Source organism: Conger conger, chromosome 8, assembly GCF_963514075.1.
Source record: "Conger conger chromosome 8, fConCon1.1, whole genome shotgun sequence".
NCBI lineage: Eukaryota > Metazoa > Chordata > Actinopteri > Anguilliformes > Congridae > Conger > Conger conger.
This window is the reverse complement of record NC_083767.1, coordinates 57,020,759-57,048,705: the sequence shown is the minus strand read 5'-3', so window position 1 is coordinate 57,048,705 and position 27,947 is coordinate 57,020,759. Positions and strand designations below refer to the sequence as shown.

The following is a 27,947-nucleotide window of genomic DNA, read 5'->3' as shown; positions in this document are numbered from 1 at the left end:
GTATGTATGTGTGTGTGTGTGTTTGTGTGTGTGTGTGTATGTACAAACTGTGTCCAGCCCTTTCCCAGTTGTAGTGAGTATGGCAGTAAGTAGGTGAAGTGAGGGCAGGTGCCTCATGGTCCCTACGGTATAAGGCTAATGGAATGTGCTGAGACAGGAAGTATCAATGTGTGTGTGTGTGGGTGTGTGTGTGTGTGTCAGTTTGTCTGTGCCTGACTGTCGGCTTGCATAATAATGGATCCTGCCCTGTGCATGACACCATCCTAAATACGGAACCAAATTTGTGTCGCTCTGTGCTGAGTGCGTGTGTCTGCAGGGTGCTTTCTTTTCTTTTCTTTTTTTCCTGCAGCCTCTGTTAGTCAATGAACCGATCCTGATCCTGGAGCTGCTTCTTAAAATACACTACTATCTGCCTGCTCTGAGGCACACTGCGCCAATTAAACCGAGAGGAGACTGCTGTCACAGACTCTCTGAGGCCTCTCTACGGAGCTGGGTGGTCCACTCCTGTTAGGGGAACCAATGGGTGACCGGTTCATGCTACACCTGAGCTCTCAATTGGCCAATTACATCAGTTAGTTTGTTTGAGGACTGAGACCCTTGACCTTGCTACTGAAACACTGGAACTGTTGTATGCCTGAGTTCGTGAGCATGAATGTGCTTCGTTGCTGCTTTCCCTCACTGGCCAAAGACATCCTGTCCACATGTTAATTGACGTATTTAATCTGTGCCGTGTGCATGTTTTTGTGTGGGTGCATGTGTGTGAGTGTATGTGTGTGTGTGTGTGTGTGTGTGTGTGTGTGTGTATGTTTGTGGGTGTGCCTGTGTTTGTATGTTTGTGTGTACATGTGTGTCTGGCATTGATCAGTGGTTCCCAAAGTCGGTCCTGGAGTACCCCTGTGTATGCTGGTTTTTGTTCCGACTTCCACAGTTGCAATCCAAGAATTTAGAACAACTTGTGAATTTTAATGAATTATGTGCTTTTCATGCTTAGAGGGATTACTTACCCTCTTAAACTACATTTTGTCAAATAGCTATGCATACCAGAAAGAATAAAAGCCCCATGTTCGGATTGTGCTTATTGTGCTGCATTGTAACCAATGCATACATTTTGCAGAAAAATGGCAGAAAACTTGGCACATTATTTTTAACTAATCAAATGAAAGACTGGAGTGAATCAGTAGGCTCCTAATTGGTGAAAGTGTTGACACCTGGCCACCAAAACTAACCATTTGAAAGATAATGAAGAATTCAAAGGCAAAGCAAATTATAACAAGGCAAACCTGCATTGTATTGATACATTTAAGGAAAAGAAATACAAATGAAATTTAACGCATGTTTAACTACCTAATTATGAGCCTATTAGTTAACCTCAGTCTTTTATTTGTTACCTCTTCTTTTATAATGGTTTGCAAGATGGTGCTATAAGCACAACAAGAACATTGTTAGTAATTGTATTATTCATGCCATTGCAAAGCTATTTCTGGCATAATGTCATTAAGGTGGATAATCCATCTTTAGATGAAAAGCACATAATTAAGAAATATTCACAGCTTGTTAAAATAATTTGATGCCAATTGTGGTTGGAACAAAAACCAGCATACACAGGGGTACCTGTGATGTCATGGTCCATGAGCTTGTGAAAAATTGCAGTCATGTTTTTGGGCTCTGCCATGTTTTTGGGCACACCCCAGCAGACCCTGTAGCTCTCTAACACCAGGTCTAGGGACCCCAGGAGACCCTGTAGCTCTCTAACACCAGGTCTAGGGACCCCAGCAGACCCTGTAGCTATCTAACACCAGGTCTAGGGACCCCAGCAGACCCTGTAGCTCTCTAACACCAGGTCTAGGGACCCCAGCAGACCCTGTAGCTCTCTAACACCAGGTCTAGGGACCCCAGCAGACCCTGTGGCTCTCTAACACCAGGTCTAGGGACCCCAGCAGACCCTGTGGCTCTCTAACACCAGGTCTAGGGACCCCAGCAGACCCTGTGGCTCTCTAACACCAGGTCTAGGGACCCCAGCAGACCCTGTAGCTCTCTAACACCAGGTCTAGGGACCCCAGCAGACCCTGTAGCTCTCTAACACCAGGTCTAGGGACCCCAGCAGACCCTGTAGCTCTCTAACACCAGGTCTAGGGACCCCAGCAGACCCTGTAGCTCTCTAACACCAGGTCTAGGGACCCCAGCAGACCCTGTGGCTCTCTAACACCAGGTCTAGGGACCCCAGCAGACCCTGTAGCTCTCTAACACCAGGTCTAGGGACCCCAGCAGACCCTGTAGCTCTCTAACACCAGGTTTAGGGACCCCAGCAGACCCTGTGGATCTCTAACACTAGCTATAGGGACCCCAGCAGACCCTGTGGATCTCTAACACCAGGTCTAGGGACCCCAGCAGACCCTGTAGCTCTCTAACACCAGGTTTAGGGATCCCAGCAGACCCTGTGGATCTCTAACACCAGGTCTAGGGACCCCAGCAGACCCTGTGGATCTCTAACACCAGGTCTAGGGACCCCAGCAGACCCTGTGGATCACTAACACCAGGTCTAGGGACCCCAGCAGACCCTGTAGCTCTAACACCAGGTCTAGGGACCCCAGCAGACCCTGTGGCTCTCTAACACCAGGGCAGGCGACTGCTTTGACAGGTGATGCTGTTACTGACAATGGACGCGGTTCAGTCCTCTGTACCCCAGCGCCAGGCTACTTCAGTGACAGGAAGATCTGACTGGTTAAGCGCTCACAATCCCACTCCACAACGATTGTTTGGATAACCTTTGAAAGCGACACATTCACAATTTATTCCCCTTCACCACCAAATCCCCACCGTCACACCCCAGCAGGGAAGAAAGCGAGAGATTTCTATGCTGTACATCTGATAAGGAGCTGAAATGCCACGCTCTTTTAGTGCATATGCGTTCTCAAACTGTCATGGCCATCCAATTGCAATTCTGTTGCTTCCTCTGGAATATCACTGGAGACAGAAAAATTTGCTTTATTTTAAAATTCCATGAGCACAATGTATGTATGTGTGCAGCACAGTACCTGCAAGACCTGCACTCAACAACATCTCCTCATCTGGGTAATGGTCACTGACGTATGCTTGTTCTATTTCACTTTGTTGCGGGAGTGGAGTGGTATGCCATTTGCAGAGATGTATTATGGTGATGGGATAGATTCTGGCCAGTTGCAGGATTGTCTACCCATGTCCCGTTGTATAATAAAACTCTGGAATGTCCTGCCCATGGTACGCATTATCTCACGGAGCGATGGTATCTGGACGAGATTGGCCTCGTTATCCATGCATTCCTTTCCGGACTGAGTTACCTGCAATGCGCTTTTGCCACTTGATCAGATGGCTGTGAGATGAGATCAATGCTTTATGGCAGTCAATTGCATATTCTGTCAGCGGATGGGTGCCCACTGGCTGAAGCCTGTTGATTGTTATTGAGCATCGGAAAACAAACGGTGTGTTTTAATGCTTCTATTATTTTTTTATGCATAGGCTTATGGCTAGGCTGGGTGGGACAGGCCATACAGGCCAACGGATCATTCTATAATTACCAGGCATTTGCACTATACGGACGGGGAGAATATTTGTTGTATCTCCCCAGAGAAAGGCAATCTTCTTTTCCATGGCAGATTTACACTGCAAGAATGCAAGTGAGGATCTTCATAAGCTGTTGTTCCTTATTTCACCTTGTAGTGCCTGTACTCTAGATTAATGGGATGGACACTCAGCTTCTATAGCCTTTGTTGTGGGTCCTGTTCTGTAACCTTGAAATGGTGTGTGAGTGATACTGAAAGCCCTTCGTAACTGGCTTTGCTGATGGACAAATGCGTAATGAATTATCTTCTGTTGTAATGTTTTTCAAAATTCTTTTAGACTATATTTTCTTGTTTTCGCAACGGCGTTATGGAGGAGGTAGCAGAAGAACTGGGGATTATTGATTTAGTCGACTGGAAATTCTCCCGTTTTAGCCGAAAGTTATCCTCCCTTAAGGATTAGAGTTTAAATAGAACTGTTCCCCCTTCAGTTACAGTTTTAAAAGTAATACTCGGATGCCATGTTTTGTGTTTGGGTTTTAAGTGCCAAAAGCGATCTCTATCCAATTTTAAATGTCCATTCTCCAGCACCTCTCATGAGCTTTACCAAGAAGGGCCATGCTGAAGCGAACGAGCGTATCGCTGTGATGTCATTACTTCATGGAATTCCAAGCGGCTTGTTTAAATGCACATTTTCTTTATACGGATTGTGTGGATTTATGTATCATTTTCCACAATATGGGACCTTTAAGCGTTTTTTTTGTTGTTGTTTTTTTCCAGTTGCGCAGATGCACTGTGAAAACACACAGATGTCGGCTGTTATCTGGACAGTTGGCAGCACTCTGGGGTTCTGTGAAGTTGGGGGGGAATTGTCAACTTGATGTTCATTTAACGCTGATGTTTTTGTTAGCTTCTCATTTCAGCTGTGCCTAAAACTAGCCCTACGGTTTGTATAGGACTTTGAGGGCCTGTTAGTCCATACATGTAAGGATTCAGCCCTGCCATTAATTACGCTTTTCAATGGCCAGAATATGTATTACGTTTTATTCTGCTGTGTAAAACTGATTCCAGATTACCAGGTACCAGATTCCCCTATTTGTTTCTCCTGTTTGGAATGGCTGCTTTTTGTCTTTCCACCACTGATGGGCAGTTTTCACTCAGGGAGTTCCACAGCTTCAGCATGTTTTAGTCCTCCCATACTTTCCCCTGAGCCAGTGAATATCTCCATATTCACAAAGCACATATGCTACTGCAGCATAGCTAACACCAACAGGAGGCAAGGCTCACCACCCACTGAGAACAAATAGTGACCATTTGGTGCTACGCAAGTGTTCTGTGACTGATTCTCAGTCCATCATCCACTGTTCAACAGCTGTTCAAGAGTTCTTTTAAACTGCGTAAGAACCCAAACACACCTCTGAAAAGCTACTGTAATCTTTCCGGATTAAAAGAAAACAACCCAACAATCTTTACAAAACCTATCCATCTTTAAAAAGTAATTATATTCATCTTTAAAAAGTCAAACTCTCCATCTTTACAAAGCCAAGCTCTTCAGCCTTAACAAGTTAAGCTCTCCGTCTTTAAAAAAGTCAAGCTATTCATATTTAAAAAGCCAAACTCTCCCATCTTCGCAAAGCTGAGCTCTCATTTCTTTAAAAAAAATAAACATGCTCTTCCTCTTTAAAAAGCCAAACATCATTGTCTCCATCTCTTTCCATGTGCCCACACCAGTTGGCAGATCCGTTCAGCCGTTTTTGTTTAAAAACCTGAAGTTCAAAATATTTGGTTGTGACTAAGCAACCTTCAAACCTCACTGACTCACATTGCTCCCTCAGATCGGAGCGATGTCAGTGCCTTTGCTTCGTCACCATACAGTGAAAATTAGAGGGTTCACCAGAAGAACTAGCCCTTAAAGTGCCTGCACCTTATAGCCTATTGAGTTTTTACCTTGAAAGTCGAGCGCGGTGTAATAGATTTCTACTCCCCTGGTTGACGTTTGAATGGTAGATTCTGGCAGAATGGCCTTGGCTGAGTCTGCGTGCTGGTGAGTCAGCACACTTTGTCACAAGTTCCTCCCACCCCTGCCAACATCCCCTGGCCCCACCTCGTCATCCTATCAACATTTATGGGTTCAGTACTGGCTACTAACACCAACATCTGTTTCTCGACTATTTCCCAAGGGTCTCCCTGCCTTTCTGCGTCTCTCTTTTTTCATCAGCTGTAATGCACTGGGGAGACGTGTTCATGACTTCAGTGGAGCTTTTTTTTTTTTTTTAATGTAAAAGATTTTCTTGATTTAGCAAAACAGCCCTGCCTGCCTGTCTGTCTCTGTCTGTCTTTTACTAGAGCGGGAGTGTCAAACTCCAGTCCTGGAGGGCCACAGTGTCTGCAGGTATTTGTGGTTTCCTTTCAATCAGCAGCCAATTACGGCCTTGAGAACAAGGTGTGTGGACTCTTTAGCCCATGAAAGACTTGTAAGATATGTATCTCGTGCTGAAATGCACCAAAAACCAGCAGACACTGCGGCCCTCCAGGACTGGAGTTTGAAACCCCTGTACTAGAGAGTCTATGTCCTTTGAGGTCAGGGCCCCTTACACATTAAGCTGGGAGTGTGTTTTTAAAATTTAGAGGGTGCTTCAGTGTGTAGAGTGGCTTGTGCCATCAAATTTGTTCCTCATAAAATATGAATTGATAAAGCTGGTGTAAGTTGCTCCCTGGCACTAAAGCCGTGCCTAATGCTCCTGTTTTCAGCCAGGTTGAGTGTACAGGATGTCTACACCCTCACAGCAGAGTAATGTCTGTATCTGTTACAGACAGCAGAGTAATGTCTGTATCTGTTACAAACAGCAGAGTAATGTCTGTATCTGTTACAGACAGCAGAGTAATGTCTGTATCTGTTTCAGACAGCAGAGTAATGTCTGTATCTGTTTCAGACAGCAGAGTAATGTCTGTATCTGTTTCAGACATCAGAGTAATGTCTGTATCTGTTTCAGACAGCAGCACACCAGCTTACACATACACACACACACACACACACACACACACACACAGACTTACACTCATACACTTACCCATACGCATGCCCATACACACGCACACACACTCACTCACACACACACACACACGCACGCAGACTTACACTCACACTTACACACACACACACACACACGCACATGCACACACACTGTTCTCTCTGATCAAGTGGCTGTGTTCACACCTGCCTGTGTTTAGCAGTACAGCTCAGAAAAGTCACATGTGCGAAAAAGCCTGCACACGGCATTATACGGAGATACCTCGGTGGAAAAATAAAAAGCCTGTTCTGCGATCCAGCACTTCTTGAATTTTGGGTCAGGACCCACTGGGGGGTCGTAGGGGGGGGGCGCGTGGGTCTTGGGATAGCACGGGAACTGACATACTGTGTCGTAGACTGTAGACATTCACACCAGGCAAATAAAAACAGTACTAGCTACATGCGTTCATTACTGTGTACATGCAGTTGCATTGAAGCATATTAAACATGTAGCCTATATATTAATTTTAAGATGTGCTGAGCAAACGGGCTGTGATATTTTGGGGAAGCTCTAATCCGCGGATTCCAGGAGAGAGTGGTGCTGTGTCAGACTGCTGTTATGCATGGAAAATTGAGCATATTATTCATTTTCCCCTGTACCTAGGAGGACGGTTTACATGAAGATTTGTCATGCCCCATGTCATGTATTTAAATCCACCACTTTGTCTTTGATTATCCATGAAACGGCGGCTGATTGCCTGCCCTCCTGTTGTCTATGACGGTTGGAGGTGTTAGGCTAATGATGTGCTGAAGGGAGACCGTTACATTACATTATTGGCATTTGGCAGACGCTATTATCCAGAGTGACGTACAGTTGATTAGACTAAGCAGGAGACAATCCTGCCACAGGAGTGTTCCACTGCACACACGTGGTCATTTCTTTACGCTGTGTCTTCTTAAAGTGTGAACATGTGCGGATATGAAAACAGATACCTAGCTCATAGAACACCATACTGCACAAAACAGTCGTTCTCAGGGGTGTCAAAATGAAGTCCTGGTGGGTGACAGTATCTGCAGGTTTTTGTGGTTTCCTTTCAACCAGCAGCTGAATAATGCTATGCGAACAAGGTGTGTGGATTTTTTTACCAATGAACTGAAATTAATTGTTACATTACATTACATTATTGGCATTTGGCGGACGCTCTTATCATTTGGCGGACGCTCTTAATGTACAGTTGATCCGACTAAGCAGGAGACAATCCTCCCCTGGTGCAATGCAGGGTTAAGGGCCTTGCTCAAGGGCCCAATGCCTGTGTGGATCGTATTGTGGCTACACCGGGGATCAAGCCACCGACCTTGCGGGTCCCAGTCATGTACCTTAACCACTATGCTACAGGCTGCCCCTAATTGTGATTCTGAAATTCACCACAAAACAGGACTCTTAGGGACTCCTGTTTGTGGACATTATATTTTCCTTGTTTAAATGTAGACAGAGGAAAAAGCTACAATTGCCCCTGGGTTAGGCAAATCCGCATACTCATCCCATCCGTCAGGAGCATTTGCAGTAATTTGGGGCTTAACTCCAATTTACAGCTTGTGAAACCAAATTTCAACACCGGAGGCAAAATGACTCAGCACTTTCCCACAATACCTCTGTGATCACTGCAAAGTTGATGGCAACTTCTGCTAAATGGCTTTGTTGTGCTATTCACAAATGGCAATGGCAGGATTTCAGAGGGGCGGCTGTGCATTATCAATCTACTCCGGTCTAGTCCTGCCTCTATTCTTTAGTTATGGGCCAATTTCCTGCCTTAGATGGATGACAATGGAAATGTGTCAGGTCTGGTCTCTGGTCTGCTGCTCTGATACTTTCAGGTAGGGTGCATTGGATAATGCTGTGCAGCATAGCGGATCCCCTTTGAATGGTAAGCAGCTTTGTGCTGAAGTTGGACTTCAGAAAAACCAGCCAGTGTGAATAAGGGGTTCTTTCATGGCCTCATTTTTGAAGGTTGCTCTCAGTTATATATCTCCCTGTGTACACAGTATATTGCCAATCCTTCTTTATCTACAGTGCAAAGTTGAAGATGCTATGTAAAATGATGTGGTGAGGGGTTGTGACCATCCATTCTACTAAGAGGGGAAAATAGGTAATCACAAATCGCATTCTGCAGTTCTTTGTCATGGACTGTTGAAAGTCATTGTCACTTTGTGCAAACGGGGTAAAACGTCTGCCGAACAAACAACAGCATGAAAGTGAATGTCTTTTGATTTAGCTCGCTTCTGCTTCTTCGTCCTTGACATCTTCTGCCGGTGTCTTATGAGCGCAGACAGGAAAATAGCATCTTGGAGACAAAGCATTTACTCTTCTGTGTGTTGTGATTTGCAGTTCATCATTTGGACCTCGACTGTTTCATGGAGTGCTGTGATGGTGTTTTACAGAGTGTGTTTTTTCCTGGTGACGTTTATGTGGTAGTGGGCTGGAAAGCCGTGAGATTTTTGGCACCAGGGGAGGTCCAGAGGGCCTTGATTTGGGCGTTGAGACTTGGCCCGTGTAACCATGATGCAGGGGGCTTCTCCGGGGGCCACTCTGGGCCCTCTGTACCTGTCCCGGGCCCCTCTGAACTCAGACCAGTGATTTTGTCATGCAAAAGCCCTTCCTCTCAGATCTGGCCCAGTGGAATTAATCATTTGTAATGAACGTTGGTTTGGCTTGTTTAGTAAGCCCACTTTGAGAGCCATAGAAACTTTTAAAATTTGTTTTCCTCCCTCTGAAAAGGGCTGATTTACCATGTTGCTTTTTGCATGTCTCTGCATCTCCTCATTGTCTTGCAGAAAGAGGGGCGTTTTGTCATAGACTTTAGCATTTTGTAATTCAGTTAGGCCCTATGAATCTGCAATTAGCAAGAACACTTCAAAAGGTTCAATAGTCAACCCTGCTGTACTTTGAAATGGATTAAGCTATGCAGATCTTTCAGCCTATTCCTAATGCAACCGCAAATGTCATCTGACATTACTTACTATAATCTTTAAAAGTGTAGTCGTCCTTTTACGCTCTGATGCCCACCATTTGGCAACTGTTTATTTAGTTTTGATGAAGAAAAGTCTTAACTATAGTAAATGACCCCATCTAGTTAATTGCAGCATAATTGTAGAGATAACAGAGCTTTTTGCTATGAACATTAGCATACCTCTACCCTGACTGTTTCACCCTTTACCTCAAGCCATTTTGACTGGACCCTTTCCTGGTGAAGGAACACTTGTGTGACTCATAGCCTGGGAACAGGGGGTCTTTGTTTACACTGCGTAGGTCTCTGACCGGCACACTCTTGCTTTGTTTTAGTCTGTTTGAGAACATCGACAGGTTCTTATCATCTGAAGAAACATTGTGAGTTTTATTTATGCCGGAGGAAAGTGCAAGAAAGGTGTGATTAATTTCATCCCAGCCTGAGCTATTGTTAGGTGTGTTGGGTTATTCTGGGAGCAGATTTGTTCCATTTACACATTTTGATGTAAGCTATTCTTGGTCACATAGGAGCTGTAAACGTAGGCTCTAAACCTTTTTTAACACAGTAAAATGTTCAGTGTTAAATCAACTCTTGCAGGGTATGTGGGCCCTAACAGTTGGATTAACACTGGACATTTTGACTGTGCATGAGTGTACAGTAATTGGTATGGTTCTATTTTTGTTGTTAGATTTTATATGTCAGGTGGGTTCAGTAGTATGATAATTGCAATTGCTTCACCTGATTCAGAACTGAATTCTGAATCATTCTTCTTTAAATAATGAACAGAATATTTTTTTGCGCATCTTCCTTTGGTGTAATTTAGGTTACTCTGCAGATTTAGTGCAGAGCTGACACATTAAAGAACGTCATTGCAAAACAAACACAATCTATTTTGAGCACAATCTAATACATCTGAACAGGACATGTGGATGCAGAGCAGCCTCTGGGATATTTGGAGCCTAAATATAATGCAGTTGGCCTTTAAAAATGGACAGTTCGGAGATTGTATTTATCTGTAAAACTCGATTTAAATAATTGTGGTTGATGGAACTGAAGATGATCTTTGTGACATTTCTGCTTTTGGCATCCAGTCTCGGGAGCAGAAGAGATTACCCAGCATGCTTCAGGGCTGTCGGAGAGGATTTAACCCCACGGTTCTGAAATAGAACATGTTCCGTCCATGCATCAAATACTGCTGTTCTGCAGCAGAATTGTTCATCTGATGTCTTGTTCTATCCAGCACCATAGCGATATGGCTTCTGATGCCTGCAGTCAGTGTGTCTGTAGGCCTTGTGTTGCGGTTAGTTTGCCTGCAGTCAGTGTGTCTGTAGGCCTTGTGTTGCGGTTAGTTTGCCTGCAGTCAGTGTGTCTGTAGGCCTTGTGTTGCTGTAGTATGCCGGGAGTCAGTGTGTCTGTAGGCCTTGTGTTGCTGTAGTATGCCGGGAGTCAGTGTGTCTGTAGGCCTTGTGTTGCTGTAGTATGCCGGGAGTCCGTATGTCTGTAGGCCTTGTGTTGCTGTACGTATGCCTGCAGTCAGTATGTCTGTAGTCCTTGTATTGTGGTTAGTATGCGTGCAGTCATTGTGTCTGTAGTCCTTGAGTTGTGGTCAGTATGCCTTGTCAGTAGAAAATGAGCAGGGGGGTGGGTAGGCATAATTGAATGTGAAGGTAATTGTTTGAAAGCCTGGGGAACGTCACCCGTTCCAGTGGGAAGTGTGTAACGCAGCAGAACTGTGTGTTTGAGCACATGAGGCGACCCGTGCCAGTGTGCAAATGAGTATGCAAAACCGTGGCATCAGTTTCTGCATGCAGCCCAACCAGGGCTTTCTGTTCTGTGCGCCAAGTATTTTCTCTGTGCCTAGTTCTCCATTTGCTGGAATGGCAGGTGTTAAGTGACTTTCAGGGCCAAAGCTACGTCTTATTGCCATTTCAAAACAAAATGACTAAAATGAATGTACTTAGACGATTTGGACTCAAGATGTAAGAAGAAATGGCGAGACTGAAAGAGATAGATTACTTTTTTGTCTGAAATGTGAACAGAGATTTTCACATGGGATGTAAAATATATTCATGGTCCAATGGTATCATTCAAAGGGGTGTGAGTAAACATTCAAATTAATTTTACGCGACAGAAAATGTACAAAAACCAGGCATGAACCCCCAAATTGTAAACACACTTCCCATTGAGAAGGAAAACCATCTACTACTTATTCAAAATGCTTTGAGCTTGGGCTGGGACCTACAGTATATCACTTAGCAGTTAGCTGGATAACGGCACTGAGTAAACCAGAACCCACCCAAATCTGGTATTCTTGTTTCATTGGTGCCCTGATCTCACCTCAACGCATTAGCGTTAAATCATTATCATTAGAATTGCATTGTGGCTTTCCAAACTTCTCCATTGCTTATTTATTTCTGGTATTTCCCTATACTGTAGCTCTGCTCAGAATAAATATCTTTTTGTTGGCATCTTGGTATGCTCAATGCACTTCATGTTTCCTCTGTCATTGGTCTACTGGTGTGGGTGACATTGGTTAAACATGTTTAAACGTTAGGGTGAGATTTTATTTGAGGACAAAGGGGCTTTGTTATGTATTATTTGTATTATCTTTGTTATTTTTGCTTATTTTTTGTTATTTACCATGCTGCTAGCAGTCTAATTTCCTGCCTCGTGATTAGTACAGGGCTGCTGTTCTGCTGTTTGCTCGGTTCGGTGTGAGTGATCAAGGAAGGAGCGAGAACACTTCTCGAGGAGGGGCGATAACTGTTCCCTCAACACACGTGTTGTGCACTGATAACCTCCCTCCCCCAGCCCTCCCCTCCCCGAAAAAAACCCTCATTTCCTGTTCGAGGGTAATGTGGTTCTGCCTGGCGCAACTGTACACATAGACCACTGGCATCCCTCCTGCCCCCCCTCCTAGGTTTGTGTGTCTGTGTGTGTCTGTGTGTGTCTGTGTGTGTCTGTGTGTGTCTGTGTGTGTCTGTGTGTGTCCGTGTGTCTCCGTGTGTCTCCGTGTGTGTCCGTGTGTGTCCGTGTGTGTCCGTATGTGTGCGTGTGTACCTATGTCTTTTAAAAAGGCTTAACTACATTACATTACATTACAGGCATTTAGCAGATGCTCTCGTCCAGAGCAACGTACAACAAAGTGCGAATCGAACACAGGGACAAGTGCGATGAGGACCCTAGAGGAAAGGAATAACCGAGCAGGCTGTGTTTTCTGCTGCATGTCGTGGTGGTAGCGTACGCTGCGCTAACAGGTCGGCCGTTAGCAGGGTTTTAGCGTCGCGCGGCTTCCGTTCCCGCAGCCCCGTATGGCAGCGGCACGACTGACGGCGCAGTGGTGGTGAGCGCAGCGTATATCTCAGGCTCTGCTGCATGTCGTGGTCGTAGCGTACGCTGCGCTAACAGGGCGGCCGTTAGCGCGTTTAGCTCCGCCCGTACGGCAGCGCTGTGGCGGTGAGCGCGGCATATCTCCCCGGCCGCGTCGGATGAGCGTTACGCCGTGTGATCACGCGTGAAAGTGTGTCAGCGCGGAAAATCGTACGAGGCTGAGTGCTGGCATGACATACTTTCTCCTCGTCCCTCTCTCTGCGCTACGCTTGAGGGGGAGAGAGGGACAGGGAGGACTGAGAGAGATGCAGAGGAGGGGAGAGGTAGGCTCGGGGGACGGCCGTGGCAGAGGTAACGGATGTATTTGGCTCTGCCTCCCTGCCCTGTGTGATCAGGAGCATGCGACAGTCGCATGGCACTGATCCAAACTCTTTTTCAGTCCTACGAGCCTTAGCCTCCTAGCACCTGACCTGCAGGCCCCAACTCAGGCTGACTTCACTTCCTGTTCAAGTGACCCCAGTTAACCTTTTGAAGGGCATGTTTCCTCGGCGTCAGTGTTCTAGAACCAATGCATTTCTTTCGTGATTGTCAGCGTTGATCAGCGTTAGAATGTTGTAATCACATGCGTATTTGTGGTCTTACACCTTTAAAAAAAAAAGAGTTAAAAACAGTCGAATAATCGATAATTGGAGTCACAGAACGAAATCGCTTGCCATGCTTGCCTTTAAGCCGAGGAGTGTTCAGTATTCAGTGTGCTCTCAGCTCTCCATAGTTTCACCTGTCAGCTTGGAGGAATGCTCAGTCTCTATGGCAATCTTCTGAATGCAGTGTGTATGCTCCCCCGGTGTATCGCTGCGAAGGAAAGACTTTACCGTCTTGCTACAACCAAGTCAGGCCTGCCTTGATCTCTGTTGTAGTCCATTGATAAATTATTAAGCGGCGCAGAGTGATTCAGCCGAGCCTCCTGGGTCTTGCGGTGGCAGAGAGGAATTTCTTTGCCCGGGAATAAAATAAACCCCCCTCCCTGTTTGCTTACCCTTTTACAGATCAGCTGCCTTTATCAACACGGTGCAAAAAGTGAAACGCTCTTTATGGGCGGCGTAGACAAACGATGTGTGTGTTCACAGGCATATGCCATAGCACTGCATATGTAACACTGCAAAGGTCACTCATTTGCAGGTGCAATATACAGTGCTGGAAAGCAAAGTGAAAAATTAAATGCAACAGAAGCAGCACTGCAATATTGTCCTTCCCAGTGGTCCTTAGTGGTTTTATCTACATGATCTTTCTAAAATTATTTTAAATGTAGTATTAGAAAGGAAAGGCTTCATGTAAAATATAGGCTATTGTGTGAGGAAGGTCCTTGTGGGTTTGTGAAGTTTCTGTTCCCTCTTCTAAGTTTGAAATATGACCTCTGAGGGCTAAACAATAATTAGTGAAGTGAAGCTCTTCACTGTCACTGGGAGCTGAAGATACTGCCGTGTGTATCAAGTGCAGCAGCAAAGACCAGAGTCTTTGTGTTTAAGTAAATGACTACTTATCTTCACTTGAGGCAGATTCAAAGATTTGTTTTCCTTGTTTTACTGTTCTAACGAATATCATGTAACCTGTACAGTAGTTCAGTATGTCAGTGTTATAAGACAGGCCTTTTTTAAAGCTAGAGCGAGTAGCACTTTTCTAAGATACAGATTTTAGGCAGGACATTTACAATTCCTAAGGATTATAAAAAGGCTTTTATGCTGACAAATTAGCATCCTTCAAAAGATAAAGGAAGATAGCGTTGGTAATTAGAAGCTCCCCATATTTTTCCCATGCTATCATCCGCTCATGTCCTAGTGCCCCTGGTATTCTCTGAGAGACCTGCGCAGTGGAGGAACAGTTGGTCAACACCTGAGCGCACCCCCCCCCCCTTAACATCTGGCCCCTCTGCAACCAAGGCGACTGTTGTCAGGGCAACTCCCTCCAGACAGATTGGCCGTGGCTGTGCAGTAGGAGAGGGGGAAATGGAGCGGAGAAGTCTGGGGGAGGAATCCCTTGGGGGCTGCTGACAGTGGAGGGGAGGGATGACGACAAACACTGAACGCTTTCTCCAGCAGTTCTTGGGTCTGGTGCCCCTCCCCATTAGCTTGTCTGCCTTGGGCCTGAGGCCTGGAATCTGCACTGTGAATACCTGGGCTAGTGCAGTCCACAGTGTGTGGGGTCGGCCTGTAGCGTAGTGGTTAAGGTACATGACTGGTACCCGCAAGGTCGATGTAGCCACAATACGATCTGTACAGCCATTGGGCCCTTGAGCAAGGCCCTTAACCCTGCATTGCTCCAGGGGAGGATTGTCTCCTGCTTAGTCTAATCAACTGTACGTCCCTATTAATGTAATGTACTGTAATGGGACTGATATAGTCTAATGCTGCTCTCAGATGAGACCTACACTCTCATTTGTACCTATGTTTCTTCCTTAAGTGGGCTGCTTGCATAATATACAAAGTCCACCCCAGTACGGGGTGTGCGGTTGTGTTTGCGTGTGTGCGTGTGCGTGTGTTAGCATGTGGTTGCGTGTGTTAGCATGTGGTTGCGTGTATTGCTTTTTGAGGTGACCAGTTAGGTGACTACTGTGACTGTGATCCTCTGAGATATAATAACATTAACTCCAATTTTTATTATATGGGTGAATACCCCATCCCTTAATATTTCAGTCTCTTAATACACCAGAGTGTTTCTCTCATGACGGCACGGGCATTTAGTTTTTTGCACTGTTGAAATTCTCATCTCATATTTGAGTAAAGATCAATTCGCTGAGTCACTGAGAGGAAAATTGAGAGTTTAGCATTTGCTTAAGTGCGGTTTGATTGAGTGGCTGCTTGAGGCTCTAATGAGTCAGGGCTGGGAATGCTTGGTCATGGCAGCGATTTTAAATGGCTGTGTTCTCAGAAATAAAAATGGAGAATTTGGCCTAATGCGTCCTAACCGTCTGAGTATAGCAGCCTGCCACCACGGCGCCACACGTGGAGGATCGCTGTTGACCAATCAGACCTCTGCGAGGCGCGTGGCTAACTGCAAACACGCGCAAACTCCAGTAATAGCTTTCTCATTCGGAGCCTGGTGAGAGCGCTTCTGCGACTCACGCCAGACCGACCGCACTTACAAAACCAAAATGTGTGCCGTTCTGGCCTTCCTGCCGTCTCTGTCATCGAGTGGAAAGGCCTTCCTCATCATCTGCCGTTTTCAGACAGCGTTTGTCATAATAATGCCTGCGCGGGCGCTTGGTGGGAAATGGAGTCTTGAGTAGGCAGCCCTGGCAAGAGGACAAGGGCCGGTCCGGTAATCACCCCGGTAATCGAGGTGATGGTGCCGGTTGTGTCTGGGCTGGTAATCGGAGTGATGGTGCCGGTTGTGTCTGGCCTGGTAATCGGGGTGATGGTGCCGGTTGTGTCTGGCCTGGTAATCGGGGTGATGGTGCCGGTTGTGTCTGGCCTGGTAATCGGAGTGATGGTGCCGGTTGTGTCTGGCCTGGTAATCGGGGTGATGGTGCCGGTTGTGTCTGGCCTGGTAATCGGGGTGATGGTGCCGGTTGTGTCTGGCCTGGTAATCGGGGTGATGGTGCCGGTTGTGTCTGGCCTGGTAATCGGGGTGATGGTGCCGGTTGTGTCTGGGCTGGTAATCGGAGTGATGGTGCCGGTTGTGTCTGGCCTGGTAATCGGGGTGATGGTGCCGGTTGTGTCTGGCCTGGTAATCGGGGTGATGGTGCCGGTTGTGTCTGGCCTGGTAATCGGAGTGATGGTGCCGGTTGTGTCTGGCCTGGTAATCGGGGTGATGGTGCCGGTTGTGTCTGGCCTGGTAATCGGGGTGATGGTGCCGGTTGTGTCTGGCCTGGTAATCGGGGTGATGGTGCCGGTTGTGTCTGGCCTGGTAATCGGGGTGATGGTGCCGGTTGTGTCTGGCCTGGTAATCGGGGTGATGGTGCCGGTTGTGTCTGGCCTGGTAATCGGGGTGATGGTGCCGGTTGTGTCTGGCCTGGTAATCGGAGTGATGGTGCCGGTTGTGTCTGGCCTGGTAATCGGGGTGATGGTGCCGGTTGTGTCTGGGCTGGTAATCGGGGTGATGGTGCCGGTAGTGTCTGGCCTGGTAATCGGGGTGATGGTGCCGGTTGTGTCTGGGCTGGTAATCGGGGTGATGGTGCCGGTTGTGTCTGGCCTGGTAATCGGGGTGATGGTGCCGGTTGTGTCTGGCCTGGTAATCGGGGTGATGGTGCCGGTAGTGTCTGGCCTGGTAATCGGGGTGATGGTGCCGGTTGTGTCTGGCCTGGTAATCGGGGTTCTCTGCCTCTCTGTCCGGCTGCCCCAAGGCCCTCTGTCCCATTGTTTCCACATTGTGGTAAAGATCGGGGGAGTCTGTGGAGCAGCATAATCTGCGGTTGAAATCTTGTAGTAGCGGTGTCATAAAGCCAGACCCCTGCCGGCCCCCGCTGTGTCAGCATACAGAAAAGTGGAATTCTGTAGCGCTGTGACACTATTAAAGTTCTGAAGTGAAATTCGGACTCTTCAAGGTGGCTTTCAAACTGTTTTACGGCACTTTGCGGGACGAGCAGGCTCTATAACTGCAGCTAGAGAGCTCTGCCGCTGAACCCACGTTTATGGTACGAAACTGGAAGAGGCAGTCCTGACTCACGTTTTTTAAAGTAAACCTCTTGCTATTTTTGTGAGTGCCCCCCCCCTCTCACACACACACACACACACACACACACACACAGACTCACTGTCCACACACCCACACAGAGATGGAGATTCTATCGTCTTTTTTTCAATAACAGTCTTTAGTACTATGAAAAATGGTTATTTTCTACAGGTCGAAGCATTGGTGATATGATTCATTACGACACATCGCCCACTTTCGTTGGGTTCCTCCGTAGGATGTCTACCCTCATCGCAGCCCCACGGAAGCTTCTTTCCATCTGTCGGCTGACTCATAATTACAGCTGGATATCGACTGAAGCAGTTCAGATTCCACAGTGTCGTTCCTTGGTACTTTTCAACCACAATAATAATGATAATAATAATAATATTGCTATTGCTGGTTATTATGGCTATTGTTAGCAGACCTGGGGTCAAATACGTAATTGATACTTTTCTACCCTTTACTGAGCTTGTCTGGTGTACTGCAGCCTATAAAGTACTCTCAAAACGTGCAGACCCCACTTTCTCTTCCTCTTGCTTGGCTCAGTTGCACCAGGAAAGAGCAATTGAGCACAGAAAAGTTTCTTAATCCACGACAATGACATAGTTTGACCCAGGTCTGATTGTTATGTTCCTGTAATGTGTACTGTAGGTGAGGACACGGGAGTCTCAGGCTCATGCCCATGAGAAAGGGCAGTAGGCACTCCAGTACGCCACTCGGCAGGACCCTCCGGCTGTGGCTTAGCCGGGCCGGCCCCAGCATTCGGAGCATCACCTCTTTTGTGATGGCCAACATCTCTGCTGCTGGGCTGGACTGGGAAAGTGATCGTCATAGTGATTCCCTGCAGGAGACGTGGAGCAGAGGTGCCGGATCGCCGTGCCCGTTTAACGGTCCCCGTGGGATTTATTGCGGAGTGCCGGTGTTCCCAGGGCGCCGGCCAAATTCCCAGTGTTGCTGTAAGTCTGGCTTAGCCTCCGTTGCCCGGTTTAATTGGGTAAATAAATCAGATGATGAGCGTTCTGGGGCAGGTGGGTGCAGCGCGTTGGCGCTGGTTGAGGCGAGTCGCCCCTTGTGTTGAATGAAGTCCTGTCGGCCTGTATGAAAGCCGTCCAACATCGGGCCCTGGATCCACAATAGTGAAACTCACCCTCTGTGGAAGAGCGTTGGCTAACCGCATTGTCCCACTCCTACCTCTGCCCCCCCCCTTGTTGGCATTGACCCCTGCCCCCTCCTCACAGCAGGGAAATATCGGCGAATCCCACGGTCTGCTTAAATAATTTATACCTAGAAGATTTAGCGTCCTCCGGGAGGTTCGATTCCTCAGAGACTGTCCGACTGTGGGCGGAACGGACTCTTAAGAGCCCGGTTTCCTTGGTAACAGTTGTCTGTGTGTTACTGGCATTGAAGTGAGTGAATAAGCACTTGGGTATTAATGCGGAAGCCTCAACGTGAATTATTTACTTAAGATCCTGCGGATAACGGCGGAAGTAAAGGTTAGTGGGTCTTAGTGGAACAAAAAGATTTGCATTTCTCATTTTAATGAACAGACTGTCACCATTTAACCACTGTCTTGAGAGATTAAGGACTCGGGTATTGTGTTATTATTAGGCCAATTATGGTGTGACTTATGTTTGTTTCGTTAATTTGCGCCTCTGTAAATTATGGCAAATAAAGTCATATGCGGTTAGGTGTCTGGGGCAGGGAATGGGAATTCCTCAACTCATCTGCGGCCTTTCGTTCTTATGAGCCAATTAGCAGTGGCCTGAACTTGCATGGCATCTGTGTGAGATTCCCAGTGCAGTCGCAAGTCACAAGGTTTGGTGGAGGTCAATCCAGCTCATCTCCATCTCTGTCGCGTGGCTATAGTTATTGAGTTATGCCTATCTGCCAGCAGGGGCGGGGGGGCGGCTAGTCGCTCCCTAGCTTGTGTGACTCTTTTGTTTCCAGGTAATGGAGAGCACCTGCATAGACCCTACTTAGGAAGCTCTGGTTGGCCTCTTTGTGTCTTTCTCTCTCACCTGGACCACACCAAGATCCCGGTTACCTTGGATCGTGAGTTTGCTTTGTATGGATATAGCAACCTTTTTGGAATAAACACTGATTATTTTTCCAGAAATCCTGGTGTAGGTTTCAATTATGTGGCGTACTTATCAGATTATGTAACGGCGGGGGCTTATCTGGCATCTGAATGGAGAGTCGTACTCCTAGCCCAAGGTGTTCATATCCCAGATGAGCTCCCAACTCTGACAACACCGGGCAGATGTTTAACACCCTGGGCACCCTTAATTCACCTCGTTCTGTGGGCTTTGCCCTTGAATCCTGCTTTTCGTGACATCAGTGCTACGTGCTACCCCTTCTCTTACTGCACCGGCGGTGTAGAGCCCCTCTTTCCACTTCAAACGGGCCTGACACGCACCTCTGCGGACTCTGCGTTCAGCGGGGAGCGGTTTACCCGAGCCTCTGGCTGGCAGACGCTCCGGGAAGCGTGTCTGGCCATTATGCAGGCAGGGGCTGGAGGAAAGGGAGCGGCAAGCCCTGCCTTTAACGAGCGGGAATCTGCCACTTCCCCACTCCCGCGCGCTCTCTCTCTCTCTCTCCCTCTCTCCCTCTCTCCCTCTCTCTCTCTCCCTCTCTCTCTCCCTCTCTCTCTCCCTCTCTCCCTCTCTCCCTCTATCCCTCTCTCTCTCTGTCTCTCTCTCTCCCTCTCTCTCTCTCTCTCTCCCTCTCTCTCTCTCCCTCTCTCCCTCTCTCTCTCTCCCTCTCTCCCTCTCTCCCTCTCTCTCTGTCTCTCTCTCTCCCTCTCCCTCTCTCTCTGTCTCTCTCTCTCCCTCTCTCCCTCTCTCTCTGTCTCTCTCTCTCTCTCTCTCTCTCTCTCTCCCTCTCTCCCTCTCTCTCTGTCTCTCTCTCTGTCTCTCTCTCTCCCTCTCTCCCTCTCTCTCTCTCTGTCTCTCTCTCTCCCTCTCTCCCTCTCTCTCTCCCTCTCCCTCTCTCTCTCTGTCTCTCTCTCTCTCTCTCCCTCTCTCTGTCTCCCTCTCTCTCTCTCTCTCTGTCTCTCTCTCTCTCTCCCTCTCTCCCTCTCTCTCTCTCTCTCTCCCTCTCCCTCTCTCTCTCTCTGTCTCTCTCTCTCTCTCTCTGTCTCTCTCTCTGTCTCTCTGTCTCTCTCTCCCTCTCTCTCTCTCTCTCTCTCTCTCTCTCTCTCTGTCCCCCTCTCTCCCCGTGCCCTAAGCTGTGTGGACGAGAGCCCTTCACTGTAAGACGGAGAGCACAGCTGCCTGTGGGAAAAAGGCAGAAAAACACCCCCGTTTGCCTCGGCTGAATCTTCGCCTGACAGTCCTCCTCAGTGTCCTTTAGCTTGCTTAGCTGCTCATAAAAAGGAAAAGGCAAAATCTTTTACTCATAGGCTCCTCTGAAGGCTTTTTTGGCCGGAGCTCCTTGGTGCTGTGTCTCGGACGCGTAGACGGCGTGACTCTCTTAATTGGGGCGGCAGTGAGGGGTGACATAGCGCGCCAGCTTCGCAGTTCCTTAGCGTTATTACCAGCTGCGTGTCCTCTTTGTCAACAGGCAAGTCCTCACGGGATACGCCCTCGCCCAGCGTATGTACACACTGAACCTGCCTTCTGTTTTTCGCTTTCACAAGTCTGGCATTTTTTGTTTGTTTTTCAGCACTTCAGCTTTAACCAGGGGGGGTTATTGAGCACACAGCCTGCTGATGGGAATCACACAAATGTTACCATTGTGTTAGCTTCCCTCAGACCTGGTTCGAATGCGTAATTGATTTGGATTTAATTTACTTTTCTGTGCTCGATTTGTCTTGTCTGGTGCAATCGAGCCAACCAAGTATTCAATTGGTTCCAATACAGCAGACAAACTCAGTAAAGCACAGAAAAGTATTAGAAACCAAAACAATGATGTATTTGATCCAGGTCTGGGTTCCTTACATTCTGACAACTATAGCAATGAAAGAAATGTAGTTCTTTAATTCCTCATTAAATGCGGAGGACAAAAAGCTGTACGAGTCTATTTAATCATTTACGCTGTGTATCCACTATCGCTCCTTCTGTCTGGCGGGTAATGCTAGCCTGGGGAATGAAAGTATAGACACTGAACAGAGTGTGTTTGACAATCTTGGAGATGGGACCGGGGGGTGGGGGGTGGGGGGGGCAGAGATTGGGGTCACGGTGAGAAGTCGTAAGCTCCAGATCAATAACTGCTCTACGAGAGATTGAAACCGTTAATTCTTCCATTATGACAGCTCTTGCGTGTGTCAAGGGCCCTCTGTGCTACACACAGCCCCCTCCTTTAGCGTGCTGTACCAACGCCAAAAACAACCAGAGGCCCTATTACAAGTCTGATTGGCCCAACAGAACAATCTTCTTTTTATTTATTTATTTTTTTTACAACATTGCTGCTTACAAAGGACAAATCACTGTTACCAGTGTTTATTTGACCAGGCCCTTGGAAATGTCACAGCTTTGTGAGTGAGAGATCTTTGAGCCAAAATGGAGGCCGTAATTAGCGCACTAAAAGGCCCCGGCCACAGCCTTTGGGGGAATGCCTGGGAGATAATGACTTTAGCGGGAATCGTATTCTGCTGCGCCGGGCTCTCTGCATGATGTTATTGATTGAGATTTAGGAGTGCCTGGCAGCTGTGTATCGCCACTCTCGGCCAGTATCCTGTCTGCAGTTAATGGTATTAGGCCGCCGTTTTTTGCGCTGATTTGCAGTCTGTGTGCACGCGGCCTGACGTGGAGGGTCAAGGGTCAGAGGCGCACCGATGCGCCGGCTCCCCAGAGCGAGCCCGCGTTATTTTAACATCCCCTAATCGTTATTACAACTGGGCTGACATGGGCTAGGTGCCCAAAGGTTATCGTTCTAAATTGTTCATCATTCAGATCCCACGGCTTTCCTGCAGTGCGGTGCGTTAACTTTTCTGATTGGCCGCCATTTTGACTCTCATTGCGTCACGTCTCTCATCTTCGCCAGACATATCCGTTCAGACCACGCCCTTTTGCTTGCGTTTTACACAACGTCCACTTGGTCATTTTCCACGCAAAGCGTATTTTTTGGGAAACCACTAGGCTGAGACTCCAGACGCAATAGTTGGGTCCGAACTTGGGTTCAAACCAGAAACACTTTGGCCACGGATACGCTGGGGGAAAAAAGGAGAGGAAGTCCGGAAAGAGAGAGGTAGAGGATGATGATGATGATGAGAGAAAGACTGAAAGACAGAGTGAGAGGGAGGAAGAAGGTGGTGAGAGAGGCAGACAGATTTTGAGAGCGAGAGAGTAATGGCCTCTGCTTTATTCAGCTTTTATTCACCCCTCGGGGAAGGGTAACAGTTTTTGGACAGCACCCGGATATGAGCTTGTGTTTGGAGGTGAACCAGGCGTCTCAGGGGGCCCTGTCGGATGGGTCTGCTCCCTGCCAGATATTTTCACGGACACTGGAGCCTCAGAGAGGATCCCAGGCCGGCTAATAGGATTATGATAAACGCACACTGTGCTACCAGTGTGGCCGTGCCTGTTAGATCAGTATCATGCTTGGACATTGAACCTGTGTGTGTGTGTGTGTGTGTGTGCCTGTGCGTGTGCGTGTGTGCCTGTGCGTGTGCGTGTGTGCACACCTGTGTGCGTTTGTGTGTGTGTGTGTGTGTGTGTGTGTGTGTGCGTGTGTGCACACCTGTGTGCGTTTGTGTGTGTGTGTGTGTGTGTGTGTGTGTGTGTGTGTGTGCGTGTGTGTGAGTTTGCACCTCTGCGCCTATTTGCATTTGTGTGTGTGTGCGTGTGCGTGTGCACGTGTGTGTGCATGTGCATGTGTGTGTGTGCGTGTGCACACCTGTGTGCGCCTGTGCGTGTTTCTGTATGTGTTTCTGTATGTGTGCGCGTGCGCGTGTGTGCGCGTGTGTGTGCGCGTGTGTGTGCGCGTGTGTGTGCGCGCGTGTGTGTGCGCGCGTGTGTGCGCGTGCGCGTGTGTGCGCGTGTGTGTGTGCGCGTGTGTGTGCATGTGTGCGCGTGTGTGTGTGTGTGTGTGTGTGTGTGTGTGCGCACCTGTGCTTATGGGCTTAAAATGGGCATGTGATCACTTGCTGCACACATGAGCTGTGTCATTGCACGTCCACTAGCAATGCTGGCCGCGTTTTTTCCATTGCCGCCTGGGATTGAATGTGTTCAAGGCACACTCCACTGCTATACATCTGCTGTACTCGCTGAGGGCAGGTATGAAACCGCGGCGTGTGGTCTCCCTCCTCATTGTGTGAGGTAGTGCCTGCAGTCTGCCTTCTCCCCCCGGGTTCAGAGCGCAGTCTTTCTGGGCAGCCTGTAGCGTACCCCGGAAGGTCTGTGGTTCATTCCCCGGTGTAGCCAGGTTGCTTGGGGTTGCCATCTGCTTCCAATCAACTGTACGTCGTTTTGGACGAAAGCGTCTGCTGAATGAGATGTACTGTAATGTAATGCAGTCCTCTGACGCAGTGGCTGATCCTCAGAGTGAAACAAAGCAGCGGTCGGTTGAATGCATTTCATAGGGCGGGCCTCATGAATACACAAACGATGTGACAGGGATGGAGCAGGCCTAGATTAGGCCTTTTAAGTGCAAAGAAGCACTCTGTCAGTAGCCCGATCATGATACAACACCTTCCCTGTACTCCTCTTCAGAATCCACTGTTTATTCCTTATATGTAAACATTGCTCTAATTCAGGTCACTATGTGTATATAAGTCTTAAGTTTTCTGAAAACTTACAGAAACTCTCTGTCTCTAGTTAGTGGGGAATGCTTCGCTCCACAGTACAGGGCCGTGTCTTTAATGACAGCACACTGAGTTCTGAACTCTCCACAGCTAAGGGGCTGGACTCAATCTAACCGTAAAGGACTTTGTGTCTAACCTTCTGTGACATATCTTATAAAGTGTTCCTTCTCAAGGGTTTCAGTTAATTTCAGCAATCGCCGAAGCCCCTAATACCGTGTGAGAATGGCGGGGAGTGTCACACCCTCTTAAACTCGCTTCTCAAAGTTTGAGGACACAGAATTGTTATGGTGGCACTGCACCTCCGTTAAGGTCGTTCTATATTATGTGAGGGAGGAGACGGTATTCCCTGGTAGGTGATTGGTTTTATATGATTGGTCTTTCTTTCCAAATAATTTCAGATCGTTTGTGATTTTCTTCTGCAGGACTGAGGGGATGATGATGATGATGGCAGAGACGTGAAGTTCACTCCCACCGAGGTCGAAACTGGCGCTCCGTTTTCCCATTCGGCGTTTCTGACGGACGGACGGAGGGGAAGATGTCGGCACCGGCGTCGAAAAAGAACCGCAGCAAGGGGGAGAAGCCGGAGGCTACCATGGACACCTTGCAGGCGACCAATGAGGAGCTGCGGTCAAAGCTGACGGACAACCAGATCGAGCTGCAGCAGGAGAAGGGCAAGGTAGGCCACGCCCGCTCTTCGTCCCTCGTCCAATCGCATTGCGGCTCTCGTCACAGTGCTCGGCCTGTAGTGTAGTGGTTCAGGTACTTGACTGGGACCCGCAAGGTCAGCGGTTTGATCCCCGGTGTAGCCACAATAAGATCCGTACAGCCGTTGGGCCCTTGAGCAAGGCCCTCAACCCTGCATTGCTCCAGGGGAAGATTGTCTCCTGCTCAGTCTAATCAACTGTACGTCGCTCTGGATAAGAGCGTCTGCCAAATGCCTGTAGTGTAATATAATGTAATGCTCTTTATGGAGGTGCCGGTGGTTAATTACACATTAATACACCCAGGACTGGCGCTGTCGACTGTCGAAGTAACAAGCGGTAATTGTTCCTGAATTTTTACCGTTCCTGTTCCTGGCTTTCCTCTTTTATCTTCATACGTCCATTTTGGACGGTGCGCATCTGTGTGGAATTTAGCAGCATTCCGAGGCCTTTGTCTGATATTCAGGTCTCCGTTTCTTCTCTGTATCCGTCAAATGGTGCACCTTCCATTCACTTAACTGTTACTTTCAGCAATTCAAATGAGAATAAACTTTCTCCAAGCTGAATAAAAATGATCTCAGTGCCTCCCTGGTTCATGGAGGCTGTATCAGTGTACAGAGTACAGTACGGGGTATGCCTTTGTAATTGACTTCAAGACATTTAGCATTTCACAGCATCTCTGCAATTTTCCCTACGTCCGTATTTATATTTTTTATATTTACCAATATATCTTTCACCTGTGTGACGATGGCAGTATTCCCTTGGGTGGGGTGAATGCTGTTTAATGTGCATATAAAGGAGGCAGTGTTGCCACTGTTTTAATAACCCCACACTGTCCATAAGAGAACAGCAGGATGTAATGCATTACGTGTCCAATCGTGCCCTGCCTCTCCTGCTGGGAGAATATTTTGTTTATAGCTCTAGGGTTGTGGCTGTAAAAGTTAATCTTCCATCTGCCTGCAGCAAATCAATAGCGTTGCTTGCCTGGCTGCGTCTCACAGGCTAATGTGGAGGTTTTTGGTGGTTCTGGAAACCCTCTGTGCCCTCTCTGAAGAGACTTGCTTGGTCGTATTGTTATTTTTCCAGTTTTGGCCATATTGCATCTCTGTGTTAAGTTGTGCATTTTACTAAATACCCATCTTGGCCATTCTCATTGACATCGCCTTCACACAGACGTGCTGTAGATTTAAGGCATACGGGTGGATTAGAATCGCAGTATTGAGAAATGGGAACCAACGTAAGCTACACACATCATATACACTCAGTGACCACTCTTTTAGGTAGACCTGCTAGCTAGTTAATGCAAATATTTTTTTCAGCCAATCATGTGGCAGCAACTGAATACCACCTGTTGGCCTAAAAAACACCTGAGCCCCTTGGCCACATCTGCATGCTTTCATGTCGAACGTGACAGTACTGTAAATAACCACACATTACAACAGCGGTATGCAGAACGTGTCAAAGCCTCTAAGTGAATAGGCTACAGCAATAGGTCTAATACATACCTACTTAAGTGCTCTATGAGTGTATATTGGGAAAAGAGATGCTGCTTTCTGTTGACCGTGCAGTTTTCCGGTTTCCTCCTGTGCTCAGCCTGGCTGTCTCTCCGCACACACTCACTCATCCCAACACTCCCCCAGAGTTATTAAACACCATCCTCTGCCATCTCTTCCCAGGCCATCACTATAACTGAAATATGAGCTCGCCGTCGTTGTGTGGAAAAGAAAAGGCCTCATTGTTCCCTGGGTTTGTTTGGTTTACTGTAACAGAATCTGGTCAGGCTTCCGCCTCTCACCTTTAGAGACTGAAGGGAGCAAGAGCCCAGGTCTGTTGTAGGCCATATAGTCCAGGTCTCTACACTATCTTGAGCAAGGCCCTTAACCCTGCATTGCTCCAGGGGAGGATTGTCTCTTGCTTAGTCTAATCAACTGTACGTCGCGCTGGATAAGAGTGTCTGCCAAATGCCATTAATGTAATGTAATGTAATCTATACTCAGCTCCAAATTTCCTTTCTACTAACCACACAACTTCCTGTTTAATGATGGCTGATGGTGACAAACAAACCTTTCCTGTCCTGCAACAAGTCGCCTGTCATTAGTTTATCTCTCCACTGTGTAGCTTGGATATTGCCAGCGATTTGCAGAGGGAACGGTGGAAGTGTACAACCCGCACGGTATTTAGCCCATAATTATGCATTTAGCATCGCAGAGTCTCTTGTGACTGAGGCAGATGATTCAGTTATCAATTTGAGACGGGGCTTTGGATTAGCATATCTGGAATGAGGATGCCCATTGGTAAGACTCTGTTATGGTATTACATTAGCTTTGCTTTATTTCTGACTGTCTGACTACCTTATACATAATTCCCTTTGCTCAGAATTTTTGTACTTCTGCAGTGAGTCTTAACATTAATATTATGATAATAATATTACTGCACTACACACAATTCAAGAAGAATAAATTTGCTGCCTCCAAATTCTGATTAATTTTTCTGAGACCATTAAGTTAATAAGTTTTGATGGCTTGTCAGAGATAAACTCGGCATACAGAAAATATACTGCATATAATTTTAGTTTGAACTGAAAACGCTTTGTTGACACATGCTAAAAAACCTCAAATCTTTATCTTCCTCCCAATCCCCCTATCTGTTCGGATGAAACGCTGCGCTTTCAGCGAAATGGGCATGTATTTGCACAATAGGACGTCAGATTTATGAGGCCGATTTGTCTGAAATGACTGGGTAGAAATGACTATACCCCCCTGTGTGACATTGATTGATCTGCCTCAGAAAGGCTAACGTGTGGTGTGAAATACGTGCAGCAATATCGCCCGTATAATCCCACAATCTGATACGATTCTGAACAATTTCACGTCGGTTTCCGGCGATCAGGAGAGCAGGTGAAACGCTGAGATGTTTAGCTGTATGCTGTGTGGACAGCGGACCTGTTCTTTTGAG

General features: G+C 47.4%; 2 protein-coding genes across 5 annotated transcripts in view; one reads left to right on the top strand and one right to left on the bottom strand.

Annotated features, from left to right (window-relative positions):
* Window positions 1-27,947, top strand: part of jakmip1 (janus kinase and microtubule interacting protein 1) — a 76,486-nt gene that overhangs the window by 9,302 nt on the left and 39,237 nt on the right. For 2 of the 4 annotated variants that reach the window (XM_061251125.1, XM_061251122.1), the window contains exon 2: window positions 24,714-24,967. In XM_061251125.1, coding sequence (XP_061107109.1) covers window positions 24,827-24,967 — 141 coding nt within the window. In that variant the 5' untranslated portion in view covers window positions 24,714-24,826. Of the gene's footprint in view, window positions 1-18,384; window positions 18,506-23,652; window positions 23,765-24,713; window positions 24,968-27,947 lie in introns of those variants that run through there. The other 2 variants (XM_061251121.1, XM_061251123.1) reach the window with 2 other exon arrangements.
* On the bottom strand, window positions 482-17,234 carry LOC133134508 (histidine-rich glycoprotein-like). Its single transcript, XM_061250710.1, has 3 exons — window positions 16,205-17,234; window positions 1,612-1,719; window positions 482-504 (listed from the first exon to the last, which is right to left on the bottom strand). Exons 1-3 carry the CDS (start codon window positions 17,232-17,234, stop codon window positions 482-484), a joined length of 1,161 nt encoding a protein of 386 aa, XP_061106694.1.